The sequence below is a fragment of the Spinacia oleracea genome, chromosome 6, assembly GCF_020520425.1.
Source record: "Spinacia oleracea cultivar Varoflay chromosome 6, BTI_SOV_V1, whole genome shotgun sequence".
NCBI classification, from domain to species: Eukaryota; Viridiplantae; Streptophyta; class Magnoliopsida; order Caryophyllales; family Amaranthaceae; genus Spinacia; species Spinacia oleracea.
The window spans coordinates 104,319,949-104,340,003 of NC_079492.1; the positions used below are offsets into that span (position 1 = coordinate 104,319,949).

At 40.2% G+C, this 20,055-nt stretch overlaps 3 protein-coding genes across 3 annotated transcripts; all 3 read right to left on the reverse strand.

Annotated features, from left to right (window-relative positions):
• Positions 1-4: 4 nt before the first annotated feature.
• LOC110787683 (L-type lectin-domain containing receptor kinase IV.2-like) lies at positions 5-2,472 on the reverse strand. Its single transcript, XM_021992324.2, has one exon. The coding sequence runs from the start codon at positions 2,162-2,164 to the stop codon at positions 176-178; it is 1,989 nt and encodes a 662-aa protein (XP_021848016.2). The 5' UTR covers positions 2,165-2,472; the 3' UTR covers positions 5-175.
• Positions 2,473-13,289: 10,817 nt separating this feature from the next.
• Positions 13,290-16,806, reverse strand: LOC110787684 (L-type lectin-domain containing receptor kinase IV.2-like). The gene has a single exon (XM_021992325.2). The coding sequence runs from the start codon at positions 15,547-15,549 to the stop codon at positions 13,570-13,572; it is 1,980 nt and encodes a 659-aa protein (XP_021848017.1). The 5' UTR covers positions 15,550-16,806; the 3' UTR covers positions 13,290-13,569.
• Positions 16,807-17,011: 205 nt separating this feature from the next.
• Positions 17,012-19,390, reverse strand: LOC110787682 (L-type lectin-domain containing receptor kinase IV.2-like). Its single transcript, XM_021992323.2, has one exon. It carries the CDS (start codon positions 19,255-19,257, stop codon positions 17,260-17,262), a length of 1,998 nt encoding a protein of 665 aa, XP_021848015.1. The 5' UTR covers positions 19,258-19,390; the 3' UTR covers positions 17,012-17,259.
• Between the last annotated feature and the right edge of the window lie 665 nt (positions 19,391-20,055).

Consider the following 20,055-nt stretch of genomic DNA (forward strand, 5'->3'; position numbering starts at 1 on the left):
ATGCTAGTAAAAGCAAATGCAGAACCAAAGAGGCATGAATATGTACATTATATATGTATACGGACATCACCCTGCTGGCCTGCTGTTTAATTACAGAATTTCTGATGGACTGTTAGGTCAGCAGGTGAGCTATGTATGAGAGTGTAACAAACACAGCGGATGAGCATCCTATGATTCAACGACCGTGAATGAGGATTGAATCGGTACTAGAAACAGAACAAACAGATCTTACAGATGCAGAGTTAGGTATTGGTGGAAATAGAGTTGTTGGTACACGAGACTCTGTGTCGTAAGATTCTTCAGAAGATCTGCAATTACTGTTATCCAAATTTTGAATTACTTGCCTCATGTTAGGCCTCTCTTGTGGATTAGTATGGCAACACATCAATCCTAGCCTCAAAATGACCTCCATTTCTTCAGAAATGTAGCTACCTTCCAGCTTAGGATCAGTTGTCTTTAGGATTTTACCATTTTCCCAGCAATGGAACACCCAATCCACCAAGTTTTCTTCTTCAAGGGAGTCGAGGGATATTGGCCGCCTTCCACAAACCACTTCAAGCATAAACATACCGAATGAAAATATATCAGTACTAGTAGATGGCTTTCCTGTGATACTTAGCTCTGGTGCAATGTATCCGATTGTTCCAACCACACGGGTAGTTCGTGGGCCAGTGTCATGGTCATATAATCTTGAAAGCCCAAAGTCACCTAGACGAGCATTCATGTTAGCATCCAAAAGAACATTACTTGCCTTGACATCTCGATGAAGAACAACTTGTTCCCACTCTTCATGCAGGTATAGCAAGGCAAATGCCACATGTTTGATGATTCTGATTCTTTGACGCCAGGATATGTTTGGTTTCTCATCACTGAAGAGGAACTTATCGAGGCTTCCATTAGGCATGTAATCATACACCAAAAGAAGCTCACCCTTTCTCTGACAGTAACCTAGCAGTTGTACCAAGTTTCTATGCCTTAACCTTCTCATGCTGGCAATTTCAGCCACAAATTCTCTCAACCCTTGTTTGGAATCATGGGATATTCTTTTGACTGCAACTTGTATATTGGAATGAGGTAGTGCGCCTTTATACACCTTTCCAAAACCTCCCCAACCTAGAACCTCAGTCTCTTTAAACCCTTTTGTTGCTCTGTATAGATCCTTATATAAGAATCTATTTGCAGAATACTCGGATTCCCAGACCTCGTGCAGTTCTTCATACCTCTTTCTCCTCGTGATCACATAAGCACCTAGGAAAATACCAACGAAAAAGACAAATAGTACAACTACAGGAGCTACAACAGAAAAACTTAATTTCTTTCTTGGATATACTAATCGGGGAAGTGAAGGAAGCTTAGAAGGGTCTAAGCTTTGAGCTTGGCCACTTTGGTTCCAACTCCATCCTAATATATAGTTTCTATTAGCCGATAATCCAGTAGATGAAGAAAAACCGATATAAACAGGGTTTTTTATAACCTTAGAGAGATCAATGTGAGTTGACAGGAGAGAATGATTTGGTTTTGGTTTCCCAATAGGAGCCAACTTCACATTTACCAACATGTTCACAGCATCATAGTCAACCCAAACTTGCATCGGTTTTCCACTCGTTAGCTGCAAGCTCTTATTCATACTGTCTTTTTCAGAAAAGTACATTGCAGAAGCTGCACTTACTGAGTTCAGGCTGTTAACATCAATTCCAACATGGTTGTCATCAATATCTCCAAAAAGTGGATTCTGAACTGTATCTAATTCCACTGCAAATATATGATTTGCAGGAGAGCCATTGTTGGAAGCATTAAAAAGCCCTATATACTCAGCAGGAACAGCGTGACTGAAATCCATAGACGGTGAGATGACAAAAGCAATCTCATGTCCGCTATGTGGTAAGTCTAATTCTCGGTATATGGCAAACACAAATGTGGTAGAAAAAGAAACATTTGTGTCCAATTTCAGAAGGGATTTATAGAAAGCATGAGCTTTCTGCAGCTTTGTGGTGTTGGTCAGCTGCAGTAGGCCGTTAGGACGGACACGTGCTAGCCCATCGAGATGAAGGCATGCTTCTGAAAAACCGTGATAAATAAACTGGTTTTGTTGTTCAGAAAAGGCAATTACTGTTGATAGTAACAAAAGAATCAAGAGATTTTGTTTTCTGTAAAGTTTAGACATTGGACATAGAAAATAAGTGATACTGATGGTGTGCTAGGAATCCTAGGATTGTATATTTGTTGCTGAAAAACAAAGGAGCTAGTATTTTATTAGAAAAATTCATTGACTTTATGATCAAGACAAATTATGTGGCCAAAATACTTTGACTGCTTATGATTTCAGTCTTAAGTTTGATCATTTAACAAGAATATTCAACTTCAAGAAAAAGACAACTTTGAAAATTTCCTTACAAATTGATAGCTGCAACAGGAATGTAGAAGTCTATTATGATTACACACGCAAATGTGATGCACACATATGTAACAACGGTCGTCCGTTCAGATGGCCGGTGGACCAGTTCAGGCGATCACATTTCCCTACCCACAACCTTCCATTCGTCACCTCTAGTCCTCACTCTCATTGGGATATGGATGTTCAACTTGAGTAGACTAGAAAAAACACGATAGACGTCTCCAAAACATTAGCATCACAAATATCCCAAAATAATGTCTTGGAATTCTAGATTCTTTACATTTAATGGCCAAGCAAGATTAGTATACATAAAAGAAGACTGTACCTAAATATCTTAAGCACAAAGACAAATAAGTCAATCAAGAGAAGAAATAAACGGGAACTCTTCAAACTTTAAGCATTTTGGTTTCTAGAAAATAAAAGAAAATTTAACTTGAAAGATAGACTTTGATAATTGTCAATAATGGTTAACTGTTTAACACATTTATGTATTAAGAAAGGTTACAAGTATTTATTTTCACGACACATTGAATTTACATATTGACTTATCAGTTTGTCAATAAGGCAGACTAAAACCAGTATTTTAACATAGTACTCTACTAGCACTTTCGAATCTACGAATAATAAAGGATCATATTGGAGGACTGAATTTGTGCTTGACATGATACCATGAGAGCTAGTTCCAGACTATGATGGCAATGACTGCAATATTCCCAAGTCCTCCCTAGAGAAACCACTGATTTCAGGTTTTTATTCAGATGGGATTTCAGGCAAAGTTGTTCTTCTTCATTGCAGGCCTTCCTTCTGCAATTGGATGCAAATAAAGAAGGCCTAATTTCAAGATCAGCTCTGTTTCCTTTTCCTCATATTCTCTTCCATCCTAGGATCGCCTCACCTTGAGAATTACTCCCCTGATCCAACAATCATAAATCCAAAAATGATTTTAACCTTCCTTTACACATTGCTTGGATGGGGTAAATGAAGAGAAAGGGAGGGAAACAAGCTCCCTTATTTGGATAAATAGTTGGGGAAGGAAAGGGAGGGAGAGAGAGGGATCCATTTTCCCTCCCTATTAAATAAAAACCATCTCCCTAAAATTTGAGATATTTGGAGGCCAGGAAAAATGAAGCTCCTATTCTCCCCCCCCCCCCCCCCCCCCCTCCCCTTTCTTTCCCTCCCCTCCCCTTCCTTTCCCTTATATGTTGCTATCCAAACATACCGCGAAGGACAATAAAATAAAAGTAAGTTATGTAACAATACTCAAACAAGTTGGTGGAATATAGAACACAAAATTCTTTCCTTTTTTTCCTCTAAAATTTCCCAAATCCCGCCTTTTTATACTCTATTGAGATTTTTTTTTGGCAAATACAGAATATATTAATATCAAAGAGAGTAACATAACAGAAAACTACCAATATACAAAGACTATTGAGAGCATGCTCTAGAATCAATAAGGTAACGCGTAGACCTTCAGAGAAGAACTAAACATCCATAGCTCACTTGTTAGTTGTGTTGGAGTTGAAGGTGATGCCTCTTGAGTGTCAACAACCCTTCTAAGGTTTGGGACATGAAACACGGGGTGTATCTTACATATAAAAGGTAGCTTGAGCGTGTATTCCACCCTCCCAATTTTCTAAATTACCTCCCATAGAAGTGTGCCACCAACTTTTCAAATGGTCTCTTTGCTAATGAATGTTGCCGATAGGGTTGAAGCTTCAAGAAGACTATATCTCCCACCTAAAACTGATCATCTTTCCTCTTGTTGTCAGCATTGTTTTTCATTACTTGCTAGGTGTCACGGTCCGAATGTTTTGACACCGGATCCGTGCGGCGCGCTCTTGCCTATGGGGCGGCAAGGGCGCAAGCCTTGTGCGGAAAGTGAATCTTAAGGCTCGGGGAACGAGCGGGTGTTTGCTTTAGAATGGGCACTCTTGCCTATTGGCGACAAGATCGAGGGTCGAGGGTCGATCGGGGCGCTTGTGTGCGCACAGCAGGCACAAGCGGGACCGACGACGAGAGTCTATCTGGTTTGCAAGGGACTTTTATGGGTCTTGGTAAAGCTTAAAAGCATGCGACAGCACAATATCTATAAAGGCTAGCAACAACACATGAATTAAGCAAAGGCAACTTCTGATGAGAGGTATTGGTTCATACCCCTCATAGAGGTTTATTTTGAATTAGCTAAAACTTGCCAGTGAACACTGATATTACAGTAACATAATAATTCTCCCTAAAGCCTAAGAAACCATTAGAAAGATCCTAGAAAGAAATACAAAGGAGAAATACAAGTAAAGGAAGGTTGGATTCTAACATCCTCCCCCACTTAAGCTGTCGACGCCCTCGTCGACTTACAAGAGTTACAAAAGATGAAAGAAAAAACTCCTATTCTAAACTCTGTAGTCTTCTCTGCGCCGTTGGTTGATGGCGGTTGTTGGAGTCTTCTTGAATCTTGTTGTGTCTTGATAGGCTGGTGAATCTTGTGAATCCAAGTCTTCCTTGTTTCTGGTTTCTGGCTCGGAGTGGATTGGCTTGAGTTTGCAGCTTGTTTCTTGTTTCTGATGCGAGGGGGTATCTGAGATGTCGCCTTTCTGATTGGCTCCATCACTCGCATTGCCGAAAGGAATCGACCCTTCTCTTTTGTCTTTGTGGGAATACCTGTACTTCGGACTAGACAAGCTTGTCCACCTGCTACAAGCAAAGAATTCAAGTGAGGCATTACAACTGCTTTGCTGGTACGGAGGAACTCCCATCGAAGTACAAGGTTGAAGTCGTCCATATTGACGGCAGTGAAGTTCATTTTTCCTTCCCAGTCTTCCAACTTTGCTTCCACCTGTTCTGCCACACCGAGAACCGACTTGGCTTTAGAGTTGACGGATTTCATGCTACCGCCTCCTTTCTTGAGCACTAACCCCAATCTTCGGGCTTCTGCTTCGGTCACAAAGTTGTGAGAGGCGCCGATGTCTAACATGGCTCGAGCATTCCTCCCATTCACCACGAGGTCCATGTACATCATGTTCGTGGATTCCTCTCTTGTCTTTGGAGCCTATTTCCCCATTGCATACATCATGTAGACGAAACTCATTCTGCGGGGTTCATCGTCCTCACCGCATGCCTCTTCTTCTGTCTCTTTTGGGGTTTCCTCCACGGACATGGTCGACAACTTTCTCTGTAGATTGTCGATCTCCCCTTTGTGCTTGCACTCCCACCATTTGTGTGGGCCTCGACATAGCAAACAGTTCAGTCTACTAATGTTTCCCGAGGGCGTGCTAATCTTGGATTCCTTTGTTGATACGGAAGGTGTGACCAGGATTTATGTGAATCTCCTCCCCCATTTCCTTTCTTGAATCCTTTGACTGAGCTGGACGACACCCTTGAGTCACTTCTTGCACTCTTGGGTGAGCTTGGGGTCGGTCCCTCCAAGCTTGTAAGCGTCCCCCTTGTTCCTTCTTCCGAGCGATGTCCCCTCTGTGCGGAGTAGTCCATTAATCGCTCTGCAGCAGTCATAGCGGCCGAAAGAGTGTCAACTTTTGCCCTCAATACTTCACGCTACGCCCATTCTTGTAGCCCGTGAACAAAGTTAAACAACCGATCCTTCTCATTCATGTCTCGGATGTCCAACATGCAGGCCGAGTATTCCTTCATATAGTCGCGTATGGAGCCCTTGTGGCGGATCTCCTGTAGCTTCATTCTTGCAACAAACTCGGTGTTCTCTGGGTAGAACTGATCTTTGAGTTCCTTCTTGAACTCTTCCAGGTGTCTATCTTTACTTTCCCCTCTTCGATGTTGGTGTGCTTTGTGCGCCACCACAGCTTCGCATCATCCGACAAATGCATGGTCGCGGTATCCACTTTTAGATTGTGACTCAGCTGACAAATTCTGAAGTACTGCTCCATGTCGAAGAGGAAGTTATCAACTTCCTTTGAATCTCTAGCACCACTGTAGTTTCGAGGCTTCGGAGGTTTGATCTTCATTGCACCACCTCCACTCGAGTCAATCCTTGCAGCCCGCATCAGTGTCGCGCATTTGTCTTGGACATCTTCAGCCTGCCCTTTTATGAAGCTCAGCTGCTCATGCAATCCTTCTCTTTCTTGCATGAGCTCGTCGACCGCGTTCTCGAGTCTCTTTATTTCTTTGGCTTGGCCAATCACAATTTCCTCGAGTCGTGTCCAGGTTTCTGACTTGCCCTCTAGCCAGGCAAGTCTTTCTTCGATTGATTCCATCTCAAATTGCTTGCTTGGGTCTCTCGATGCCTAGGTTTGAACCTTGGCTCTGATACCAGCTGTCACGGTCAGAATGTTTTGACACCGCATCCGTGCGGTGCGCTCTTGCCTATGGGGCGGCAAGGGCGCAAGCCTTGTGCGGAAAGTGAATCTCAAGGCTCGGGGAACGAGCGGGTGTTTGCTTTAGAATGGGCACTCTTTCCTATTGCCGACAAGAGCGAGGGTCGAGGGTCGATCGGGGCACAAGCGAGACCGACGACGAGAGTATATCTGTTTTGCAAGGGACTTTGATGGGTCTTGGAAAGCTTAAAAGCATGCAAGAACACAATATCTATAAAGGCTAGCAACAACGCATGAATTAAGCAAAGACAACTTATGATGAGTTGTATTGGTTCATACCCCTCATATTGGTTTATTTTGAATTAGCTAAAACTTGCCAGTGAACACTGGAATTACAGTAACATAATAATTCTCCCTAAAGCCTAGAAAACTATTAGAAAGATCCTAGAAAGCAATACAAAGGAGAAATACAAGTAAAGGAAGGTTGGATTCTAACACTAAGCCTTGAGAAAATTAAGCCTTAACTTATCTAGAATATAATCTCTTTCCTTTAGCGTTTCTTCAAGACCGTGTTTGGCCATCCACCAATGCGCCAAAGTTTTGGTGGATCCCGACCATACACAATCTTAAACGGAGTCCTTCCTGTGAACAATGTGGAGAGGTATCATACGAGTATTCGACCCACGTCAACCACCTTGCCTAATCTTTCGATTTATCCCCACAAAGCATCTCAAATATGTCTCTAGCTCGTTGTTAACATTTTCTGATTGCCAATCTCTTCGGGGATAATATGAGGTGTTGTGCTTCAAATCCGTCCCATGAAGCCTGAAAAGCTCTTTGCAAATTATATGCGATCATGATCCGACACAATCGAGGAAGGGAACACATGAAGCCTCACTACTTTCTTAATGAAACTGTTGGTCACAACAAAGCTATAAATGGATGTTTAAGGCCAATAAAATGAGCGAATTTTGACAAACGACCCACCAGCACAAGTATTGTATCCACCCCTTTCTAGAATGGAAATCCTTCCATTAAGTCCATAGACACATCGGATTATATTGAGAGTTTTTGTTACGTTAGACATATTATACAACTCTAAATATGAGCCGCCGTCACATCTTTGCACATCCCCTGCCAAAACCATTATGAGGCTAGTCTCAAATAAGTTTTGACTTTGCCAGAGTGCCACCCCCCTCCCCCCCGGCCCGGTCCCCATAGGAGAGTTGTGGTATTCTCATAATAACACTGAAATGAACAACAACAATTTAGCAAGAACCATTCGCCCTTTACACAGCAGCCTAACTTCCAGAACATGAATGAAAGTCTGCCACCTTTGTTCCTTCTTGTACATCCTACTTAAGTTTTTGTAAAGCTAGCTATATCCCTGTTGACTTTCTCCTAATTTATCCCCTATGAAGAGACTAATGCCCCTAATTCACAACTTTCCAACTCTAATTCTCCTTCCTCTTTCCACGACACTGCATCAACAACCCTATTAAACACCCCAGACTTATATTGTATCTCAAAATCAAACCCAATGAGCTTCCTTACCCAACGTTGGTAGTCAACCCAATTTCTCGTTGTTGGGTAATGTAACGCAAGCACTTTAGGTCGGTCCAGATCACATAGTGTCGGCCCAACAAGAAATGTTTTCACTTTTGGACCGCTAGACATACCACCACCTACTCGTAAATGGATTTGTTACGCTCTTGGCCCAAGAATTCTACTGTAAAATGTTATGGGTCGGCTCTCTTGCATCATCACTGCTCCCAACCCTTAGCCGGAAGCATCGGTTTCTATCATGAACTGCATGTGAAAGTCGGCATTGGCTAAAATAGGTGCCGTTGTCATGGACCCCCTTCAACCTTTCTGAACGCGACAATGGCTTACTTCGTCCACTCAGAACAATCCTTCCTCAACTAATACGATTTGGGCATAATTCTCCACAAACTTGTGGTGATACCCTAATACCCCCTCGATTCTTTCAAGCTCTTCGGTATCCCCCCACTCTTGTATATTCATCACCTTGTCTTAATCCACTGTCACATCTTGGCAGGAAATAATGTGCCCCAAGTAGGCGACCCCACTCTTACCAAAGTCACACTTCTTAAGGTTTGCAAATAGTTAACGCGCGTTCTTTAAGTGTTATTAGCACCAACTTCACATTCCTGACATGATCTTCCTTGCTAGAACTATACACGAGAATGTCGTAAAAAAAAAAGCACAAGACGGGAAACTTGTAATGTCCTTGATGAGTCCGGAAATAATTTTTGTGAGTGTCTTCGGCCCGTATAAGAATCTGAGGATACCCAATATTGAGGTTTAACTTGGAGAATACTCGCGCTCCGTGGAGCTCATCTAACAAATCACAGATTACGGGAATATAATACTTATTACGTCTCCTTGTTTAGTGCACAGTGGTATACACAAAAACACCACAACCCTTTCTTCTTTTTGACAAGAAGCATTGAACTAGAGAAAGGGATTGTTGATAGCCTTTTGATTATGGCATCCAACATTTCCCGGCTTAGTCGTTCAATCTCATCTTTTTGTATCTTTAGATAACGATAAGGGCGTACCCCTACCGGGTTGTTGTCTTCTTTTCTCGTGGTCAGGATGCGGAGGAAGCCCCTTGGTTGTTCAAAAACTCCATGAAACCCTGTCATAAGTTCCATAAAGAAGACTGGAATCTTCTTCTTCCTACCCTTGACTCTCTAGCCGATTGCCTCCCACCCCTTCTTTCCTCAACACTCACATCATGTCCTTTAGGGAGATCTTAGCCCTGGAAAGAGGGGTCACCTTTAAGAGTGACCAATTGACCATCTCACCATAAAATTGAAACTTCATCACCTGCGTTTTCAATGTTATCACAGCTGCTTCAAGTTTCTCCAACAACAAGATGCCTAATATGATATATGAGTTGCCCAAATGTAAGGATAAAAAATCTTCCCACACCTCTACTTCTTCATTCAACGATATCTTTACTCTTAGCATGCCCCCTTACCCTCTGGCGGCCTCACCATTTCCTAAAGACACCCCAAAACCGCTGGACTCCTTCACCGGAACCCCTAGTTTTTCGACGATTTTGAGGGAGATGAAGTTGTGAGTGGCTCCGGAATCGATCATGACAATTACCTCCCCTTCTCCTATGTGCCCAAGTAATTTGAGGGTCTGGAGATTGGTGAGACCAACAATTGAATTAATCGACACCGTCATTGGAGTCTCCTCCTCCTCCAGCATCTCCGACATCTGTAGTTCACCCTCGTCGCCTCCCTCTGGTCTTTCCTCCTCGTCCACCAGTAGCACGCTTGTTTGTACTAGTGTCTCATCTCCCACCGTTAATCACATCGGAAACATGGCCCATTTGCTTTCTTCTATTGCAATTCACGTTTTGTAAACGCTTCACCTCTCCACTGAATCTTGAAGATGAGAAAATGGGTTTGGGTTGTGTCTTGGATCCAAAAGAACCCACTAACGCAGTCGGCCTAAATCCCCACAGTGGAGGTCAATGTTTGGCTTTGGGCTACGTTACTATAACCCGCTGGCGCACTTGTTGTTGTTGTTGTTGTTGAGATTTGGATTTTACTGAAGTACGTAAACAGCCACGTTCGAGTTTCCCCAATGTTATCTCTTCTAAGTCCCTGCATCTGATTTCTCTACTAGGCCCGGATGGCAAGATCCATTTTCTGCTCCAAGGTATACGGGTTGAAAAGTGGGCTCTCAACCTTTATATCCTCTTTCAACCCATCCAAAAATTGCCCAATCATAATGTTCTCTAGCACATCATCAGGCAGCGTTACCAACTTGATAAACCCTCGTTGATGTTTCCCCACCGAGGTCACCTGAGTGGTGGCGAGCCGTTGCTCGTGTAAGGTTTCGGCATAAGTTGGTCGGTATTTCTCCAACACTCTGGCTTTCTTCAGCCGACCTTCTCCTAGATTCGAAAGTAAACCACTTCAAGGCATCTCCCTCCACAGAAATTGTCGCCGCAACCAACTTCTCACCCTCTCTCATCGGTAAAAGTCAAAGTACTTCTCCCCTCGAAGAATCAATTCGTCGGGGTCACTCCCTTTAAATAACGGTATTTCTAGTATCTTCTACTTCCAATGGTCGCCGCTTCCGCCACCATTGCCGGTAATTTTTCCCAGCTCAAATACTCTTCTTGCATTAGCGTTTCCTCTCCCTTATCTGAGTGCTCTATTTCTTCCTCCACCAAAAACAGTGTCGGCCCTTCCCAACCACCTACACCTTTACTTCCTCCTAAATATTTTCCTAATCTCTCTTCATCATAACCATTTGCACGCTTTTTTCTTCTCGAAATCGATCGATTCTCCCTCTAGGCGAGTGGTTGCGTTGTCCATGGCCTCTTGGTTTCTCCTTGTATCTTTACCACTTTTGGCCACGAAATTTTCGGCCAATGTTTTTTGAAAATCCGCCAAGACTTGTTGTATTGTCCCTTCAAGGTGATCCATTATCCCTTCCAACCCAGAAATTCATTGTCAAACCTCAGCGAACCTAATATCCAAAGCATCAAACCTCTGTGTGTTAGAAATCACCATGGTGGCTCCGCTCCCCCTTGGTTCATATCGCGCTGGTACCAAATGCAATACACTTGCAAAGATCAACCAAAATTAAGGGTGGGTCCATGAATTATAAAATGGGGGTCCAAATTATTTTTTTGACAAAAATATAGTGCGGACATTTTTATTAATTAAAGTCAATTTCCCGTAATAGTGATATTTTAGGGAAAGAACCAATACAAACATACTCTGAATTACTACTATTAAGAACACCCTCAATGGTAAGCTAATTTTTAAATTAGTTTGTCACGCTAACTAAGATTTTAAGCTAATTTATGTTCTGGCTAGTTTATGTCCAAATGGCAAGCTAATTTACCAAACTAGCTTGCTATTAAACTAAGTTCACTTTTTAATTAATCATTTAATTAAATTTTATTTAATTAAAACTTGTATTCCAATTGGGCAGATTTTTCCCAAGCTAATTTGCTTGGCCAACCTAGTTTATCAAAATCACTCCAATGGTTAAGCTAGTAGCCTGAGACTTTTGCAAATTGCAAGCAAGTCCCTAGCTACAACCATTGGAGATGCTCTAAATGGGGTCTAAAATTTAATACAACTTTAATACCCAAAAAATTTAAAAGTCACCTATGCATTTCATAAACCAAAGTAATAATTCGTTGACATGATAATATAAAAATAATGAAAATACATTCAAAAAAAAATTACACCGTCCGCGTTGATTTTGCATTCCTAGAAGCCTCTTTATAACAATTTTTTTTTTTGGCTATTGCCCGAACCACCGACAGAATAGTGAAGTACAACAGCAGAAAGAAGTTCCTGGAGGAGTTGTTGATATTTGGGAAGGAGAAAGAGAAATAAGATATTTTGGTTTTGATTTACTGTTTGTTTTTTTACTTCAATAAAAAAATTAATTAGAATAATTGTTGGAAGTTGTGTGACTTTCATATGGAAGTTGAAGTTCCACTTTTCCACTTTCCCATACTCCAACACTCCATATTATATTAGCTTTTTATGTTTTCACTTATTGTACTTTTAATATGGGAGACCACAAATACAATTTTTCTTTTTTTATTCAAGTTGCATATACTTTCAAATTTTTTTAATAAAAGTAATGGGGTCCCTGTGGATCCCATGAGGCTGAATAGGTCCGCCCCTAACAATTTAAGAAATAAACACAACAATTAAAAGAAAGATAGAAGCTTGATTAATGATGCACTCAAATGCGTACAGTTACAAAAACAAATCTAGTAAATATGGTGAAATGAAAAGAAATTATGAGTGATGTTTTTAGGAGAAAAATATGTAGGGTACCAAGGTTGATAGTGGTTGTAATAATAGGCAATAGTAGGACAAAATAGTCATTTTCATCCACTTTCTCAAACCTCTAATTGCAAAAAGCTCATATATTGAGCTTTTTCAAAATTAGCTTTTTCACCCCAAAACTCTCTTCCAATCCTCTCCTAACCAAACACTTCCAATTAGCTTTTTCTAAAGGTCAAACCTCTAATTCACCCCAAAAAGCTCTTTTTCCCTCAAACCTCTCCTAACCAAACACCCCCAATAGCTTTTGGCTACAAATCTCCAAGGTAGTGACTTTAGGTCACAAGTCTCAATTCTCAATACAAAACTCAATGCCTTTCTCTTCCTGCTTATGCACTAGAGTTGATTCCTAGTACACTTAATTAAAACGCAGCTGCTGCTGCTCCTATTGTCCTCTAGTTTTGGTTCACTCCCACCAACCCATTCACTTCCATTGGTTGTTCTCCTCTTGGTCTCTGACTGTCTTCTGTTAGTCCCTGACACATGGCTGGTCAGGAGGGTTCATTACAGCGTTAACAATCTTCCATTTATATAACCTGAAAAAGGTAGGAATGAAAGCTGACCCAAATTGCTAACCAGAAAATAAACAAACTTCTAGGCAAAGCCTCGTTATTGCACAATACTCTACTCCGCAACGGCATTCCAAACCCCTATATTGTTTACCATCTGATGACAAAAAACATTCCTTAGAACCCACGTCATTCTTCCAGGGATATTCTATGGAGTATGGAGTATTGACTAGGAGCAAAAGTGTTTGTCTTCTATTCTGCTTTCGGAGTAGTTACATAAAGAAAATAATTTGTGTTTCCATCTTAACTTAAACAGTACAAAAATATTTAGGCGCAAAACTGTATTAATGCCACTACAAGAAAAACCAAAGAAGCACTATATGTACATATGTTAATACATTACAATCACATTACAATGCTGTTTTAATTACAAGTATTTAGGATGGACTGTTAGAGTATTAGGTCATTAGTTGAGCTATGTATGAAACTCTGACAAGCGAAGTAAATGAACATCCTATGATTCAGCGACCATGAACGAGGATTGAATCAGTACTAGAAACAGAACAAAATGATCTTACAGATGCAGACCCAGGTGTAGGTGGAAATGGAGTTGGTACACAAGACTCTGTGTCGTAAGATTCTTCAGAAGATCTGCAATTACTGTTATCCAAAATTTGAATTACTTGCCTCATGTTAGGCCTCTCTTGTGGAATATTATGGCAACACATCAATCCTAGCCTCAAAATGACCTCCATTTCTTCAGAAATGTAGTTACCCTCCAGCTTAGGATCGGTTGTCTTTAGGATTTCACCATTTTCCCAGCACTCAAACACCCAATCCACCAAGTTTTCTTCTTCAATGGAGTCGAGGGATATTGGCCTCCTTCCACAAACCACTTCAAGCAAAAACATTCCAAATGAAAATATATCAGTACAAGTAGATGGCTTTCCTGTGATAGTTAGCTCTGGTGCAATGTATCCGATTGTTCCAACTACACGGGTAGTTCGTGGGCCAGTGTCATGGTCATATAATCTTGAAAGCCCAAAGTCACCTAGACGAGCATTCATGTTAGCATCCAAAAGAACATTACTTGCCTTGACATCTCGATGAAGAACAACTTGTTCCCACTCTTCATGCAGGTATAGCAAGGCAAATGCCACATCTTTGATGATTCTGATTCTTTGATGCCAGGATATGTTTGGTTTCTCATCACTGAAGAGGAACTTATCGAGGCTTCCATTAGGCATATAATCATACACCAAAAGAAGCTCACCCTTTCTCCGACAGTAACCTAGCAGTTGTACCAAGTTTCTATGCCTTAGCCTTCTCATGCTGGCAATTTCAGCCACAAATTCTCTCAAACCTTGTTTGGAATCATGGGATATTCTTTTGACTGCAACTTGTATATTGGAATGAGGTAGTGCGCCTTTATACACCTTTCCAAAACCTCCCCAACCTAGAACCTCAGTATCCTTAAACCCTTTTGTTGCTCTGTATAGATCCCTGTATAAGAACCTATTTGCAGAATACTCAGATTCCCAGACCTCATGCAGTTCTTCATACCTCTTTCTCCTCGTGATCACATAAGCACCTAGGAAAATACCAATGAAAAATACAAATAGTACAACTAGAGGAACTATAACAGTAAGACTTAATTTCTTTCTTGGATATACTAGTCGGGGAAGTGAAGGAAGCTTAGAAGGGTCTAAGCTTGGAGCTTGGCCACCTTGATTCCAACTCCATCCTAGTATGTAGTGTCTATTAGTCGATAATCCAGTAGCTGAAGAAAAACCGATATACACAGGATTGCTTATGACCTTAGACAGATCAATGTGAGTTGACAACAGAGAATGATGTGGTTTTGGTTTTCCAATAGGAGCCAACTTCACATTCACTAACATCTTCACAGCATCATAATCTATCCAAACTTGCATCGGTTTTCCACTTGTAAGCTGCAAGCTCTTACTGTCTTTTTCAGAAAAGTACATTGCAGAAGCTGCACTTATTGAGTTCAGTCCGTTAACATCAATTCCAACATGGTTGGCATCAATATCTCCAAAAAGTGCATTCTGAACTGTATCTAATTCCACTGCAAATATATGATTTGCAGGATACCCATTGTTGGAAGCATTAAAAAGGCCCATGTATTCAGCAGGAACACTCTGACTGAAATCCATAGACGGTGAGATAACAAAGGCAATCCCATGACCGCTATGTGGTATGACAAATTCTGGGTATATGGCAAACACAAATGAAGTAGAAAAGGAAACATTTGTGTCCAATTTCAGAAGGGATTTATAGAAAGCATGACCTTTTTGCAGCTGTGTGGTGTTGGTCAGTTGCAGTAGGCCGTTAGGATGTAAATGTGCAAGCCCGTCAAGATGGAGGCCTGCTTCTGCAAAACCTTGATAAACAAACTGGTCTTGTTGTTCAGAAAAGGTGAATGATGTGAAGAGTAAGAAAAAAATCAAGAGATTTTGTTTTCTGTAAGCTTTAGACATTGGACATAGAAAGGAAGTGATACTGGTGATCTGCTAGGAATTCTAGGATTGTAGATTTGCTGCTGAAAACAAAAGATCTTAGTTTTTTATTACTTTATAATCAAGACAAATTCTGTGGCCAAGATTCTTAATTGGGGTGGATGATGTTTGACTGCTTGTGATTTACCCCAGAAGTCAAAGAACTCCTACCTCCTTAATATTCCAGTCGGATATATATTAAACAGATTGATCATTTAACAAGAAATTTTCAACTGCCAGAAAATGGCAAGAAATTTCTTTATAACTTGATAGCTACAACAGGAATGTAGAAGTCAGATTATCATTACACAGGCATACATATGTGACAATGGTCGTCTGTTCAGATGGCCGGTGGGCCAGGTTAGCTCGAGCCCAACAACCCCAGCTCATCTACTTGGCCATACATGGGACCGGCTCAGACTAGTCTACCCAGCGAGATAGTCATTGGTCAAACCATAGGGCTCCTACCTAGCACAAATTTACCGACAGTCCATAGCCCGAAGATAACAGGTGGCCAACTAGGACCGGCTCTCCCTCCCGAACTGCTTGCTTTATGTTCCGGTCAGTCAATCACAATTCCCCACCCACCAACCCGTTACATTTTATGGCCAACACAACGACAAATAGGTCAATCATGAGAAGAAATAAACAGGAGAACTCTTCAAACATTAAGCATTTCTGGTGTTTTAGAGAATTAAAGTAATTTTAACGTCAAAGATTTTGACTTTTGACAACCTAATAAAGGAAACAAATAATAATAATAATATTCTAAATTAAGTGAATAATTTTCTAAAGTATGCACCAAGACTTCAGAAATTGACTGTTTCCACAGTTCAGACGTGTGTTTGATTTGTACAGACTAAAAGGTACAACATGGAAGGTTCCCTTGAATATATGGTCATGTCATTTGTGAAAAAATACAAGGATTGAAATTATTAAAGACATTACCTACCAAGTTAATAATAAATCGTGCGATAACAGTATTAATCATAAGATTCTAGGATTTAACAAAGTTAAGTTATTTAGTTCTGACAGTGAAAGTTAATTAGAACCAGAAATCTTGACATTTTTGGAATTGCAGTGTACAGAATGTTCAGAAGAGACAGATTATTAAGAAATTCTTGTGTTCTTGGGACTCCGAGAGTTATCAGACATCGGTTTCACTAAGACGACAGATATGATTATTTCACATAGACTTTCGATATAAGTATCCTTCTCAAAACATCAATTGAAGATCAGGCCACCTTGAAACAGTAAAAGCAAAAGTAACCTCTGAATAATTAATCCCGGAAAGAACTGATGTTCTTGAGGGAATTCAGACAGTGATTTCACTCAGACAGTTATTAACCGTACACAGAGAACTTCCACAGAAGACTAGCTCCCAGAGAGAACTAATATCAGGGCAGTTTAAAACACGTACTGGAAGTAAAGTAACCTCAGAAAATTCTACCAAAAACTGCTGTTCCTGACTTCCTGGGGGCTTTCAGGCAGTTATTTCACTAATCAGATATGATCATTTACACGTACAGATATCTTCGATACAAGAATCTCTCCCAAAGTCAGGCCAACTCCAAACATTATAAGCAAAAGTTACCTGAGAAATTAACTTGCCCTAAAAAATACTTAAAATACATTACAAAACCTTGCAGAAATAAAAAAGAAATACATTATGTAACCATAAAATTCACTAGACTAACGACCGACTTGTAGTATGGATTCACTGCTATATGAAGCATAAGCAGAGTTGCCTACAGAAGATGTGGGAAATGAAATTTGATTGTTGGATGTAGAGTGAGCAGCTTTAGCATCAAAAGGAATCATCTCAGGCAAAGTATTATCTCTATTTAAAAACTGCATAACTTGCCTCATGTTAGGTCTTCCTTCAGGCCTAGGATGACAACAAAACATGCCTAGTCTTAAAATTAGTTCCATTTCATCCACAACGTAATTCCCTCCTAATTTAGGATCCCCTGCCTCAATTAACACCCCTGTCTTCCAGCATTCATATACCCATTCAATTAAATACGTTTCTGCATTCGAACCATTAAGGGTAATTGGACTCCTCCCACAAGCAACTTCAAGAATGAAAACTCCAAATGAAAACACATCAGTGCAAGTAGTTGCCTTCCCCTTTCTAGTGAGCTCTGGTGCAAGATATCCAACAGTTCCTACCACATGAGTAGTCTGAGGATTGCTACCATGATCATATAATCTTGCTAGTCCAAAGTCACCTAGTCTTGCATTCATCTCAGCATCTAATAGAATGTTACTAGCCTTAACATCTCTATGCACAATAACTTGTTCCCACTCTTCATGAAGATATACAAGTGCAGAAGCCACACCACGAATGACCTTGAACCTCGCACTCCATGAAAGATTTGGTTTTTCATCCTCGTAAAGATACTTGTCTAGACTTCCATTAGGCATAAAATCATAGACTAAGATCAACTCTTCTTTTCTTCGACAATACCCTAGGAGTTGTACCAAATTACGGTGTCTTAACCTCCCCATACAAGCAACTTCTGCCATAAATTCTCTCATTCCTTGGCCTGAACCATGTGAAACTCTCTTAACAGCAACTTCAAGTTTTGGACAAGTTAAATTTCCTTTATAAACCTTCCCAAAACCTCCAGCTCCCAAAACCTCCTTATCTTTAAACCCCTTTGTAGCTCTGTAAAGATCTTTAAATGAAAATCTCTGCAGAAGGTACTCTTTCTCCCAATCTTCTATTAATTCCTCATACTTCTTCCTTCTTATAACATAAAAAATCAATCCAACTGTTATCACTATCACTGATATCACAATGACCAGGATCATAGACCCCACACTCAATTTTCTCCCTCGACTTCCATAACGAGGAAGCCGAGGAAGCTTTGATAAATCAAGTCTTTGAGCCGTCTCTCCACCGTGGGCAAAGCTCCACCCAAGTAGATAATGACTACTAGCCACTGAACCAGTAGATGAAGAGAAACCGACATACATGGTCTCTGAAAGAACTTCAGAAAGATTGACACGAAAAGATAACAAAGGCCTACTTGGTTTAGGGACTTCAATAGGAGCCATTGTTACCTGAACTAACATGTTCTCATGATTATAATCTATCCAAATTTGCATTCTTCTTGCGCTTAAAAGGTTAAGACTTCTATTCACATTTTCAGCATCAGAAAAATAAGCAGCTGAAGCTGATGCATTTGATATCAGACTATTGATATTAATTCCAACATGGTTGCTATCAAGATCAGAGAATTCAAAATCCTGAATGGTATCTAACTCCACAGCAAATATATGATCTGAAGGCATAAAATCCGACGAAGAATTAAAAAGACCGAAAAACTTGCCTGGAACACCATGAGGAAAGCTCATTGAAGGAGATAGAACAAACACAATTCCATGACCACTTATGGATTGAATTTCAGGGTACATAGCAAAAACATAATGGGTGGAAAATGAGAGAGATGATGAAGAAGAGAAATTTAGAGGTTGTGGATGAAAAGCATGAGCTGTTAGCTGTTTTGAATAGTTGGTTAGCTGCAACAGTCCATTAGCTGCAACTGTTGCAGCTCCATCAAGATGAAGATTGGCTTGTTGGAAGCCTTGATATATGAACTGCTTTGAATCTTGTGCAAAGATTGTAGGTGTTAAAACCCAGAAATGAATTACAATTAACTGAAGTATGATTTTGAAAGCCATGAAAGAAGTTAGACAGAGATATTTCTGAGATTAATCAACTTTGTTAGCCTTTGTTTAATTAAGTAATGAACAAATATCATATGGTTGGAAGGCTAAAGAGGGCAACCAAGAAAGAAGGAGTCAATGTAAATTGCCTTTGTGGAACGGCAGCAGGTCAACCAAGTTATTCAAAAAAATCAAAAGCACTCTACTGTGACAGTGACTGGTTACCAATTATATTGGAAATACAGACCAAAGGTAATAATAATTTACAAAGCATGTGTCTTTTACTGTATACTTCCTCCGTTCATTTTTACTCGCAATATTTGTCATTTTCACGCATAACAATGTACAACTTTGATTATTAATATCTCTAAATCTCTTTAATTAAAAATTATAAAAAGTTGATATTTTGAAAATACACATTGAGACGAATCTAAAAACATCCTACAACACTATATTTTATGTTACATATAAATCACCAACAACAATCAAGTAGAATATGTGAATAGTAATAAAAGTTCAAACGTTGCGAGTATTAAAAAACGGAGGAAGTATAATAAATGCCTATTTCACTATTTGTGTTAAACACGACAAGTTGTTTCGCCTTAATACCTAGGTCGTGTACTCGACACTTTAATATGTCTACGGTCTATTTCGGACCCAGACTTCAACTTCATTTGTGGGCTGTATTATTTCCAATAGAAATCAGTTTAAACTTCATGTTCTTTTATGTAGTTCTTGTAGGAAAAAGTAGAGAGAGATGGGAAAAGGGAAATGGAGGAAGGAAAGGAGAAGAAATAAAATAATGTTATTTTC

Bases quoted from the DNA above. Each gene is read 5' to 3' on its own strand.
- LOC110787682 (XM_021992323.2), bottom strand. From the start codon at position 19,257: ATGGCTTTCAAAATCATACTTCAGTTAATTGTAATTCATTTCTGGGTT.
- LOC110787683 (XM_021992324.2), bottom strand. From the start codon at position 2,164: ATGTCTAAACTTTACAGAAAACAAAATCTCTTGATTCTTTTGTTACTA.
- LOC110787684 (XM_021992325.2), bottom strand. From the start codon at position 15,549: ATGTCTAAAGCTTACAGAAAACAAAATCTCTTGATTTTTTTCTTACTC.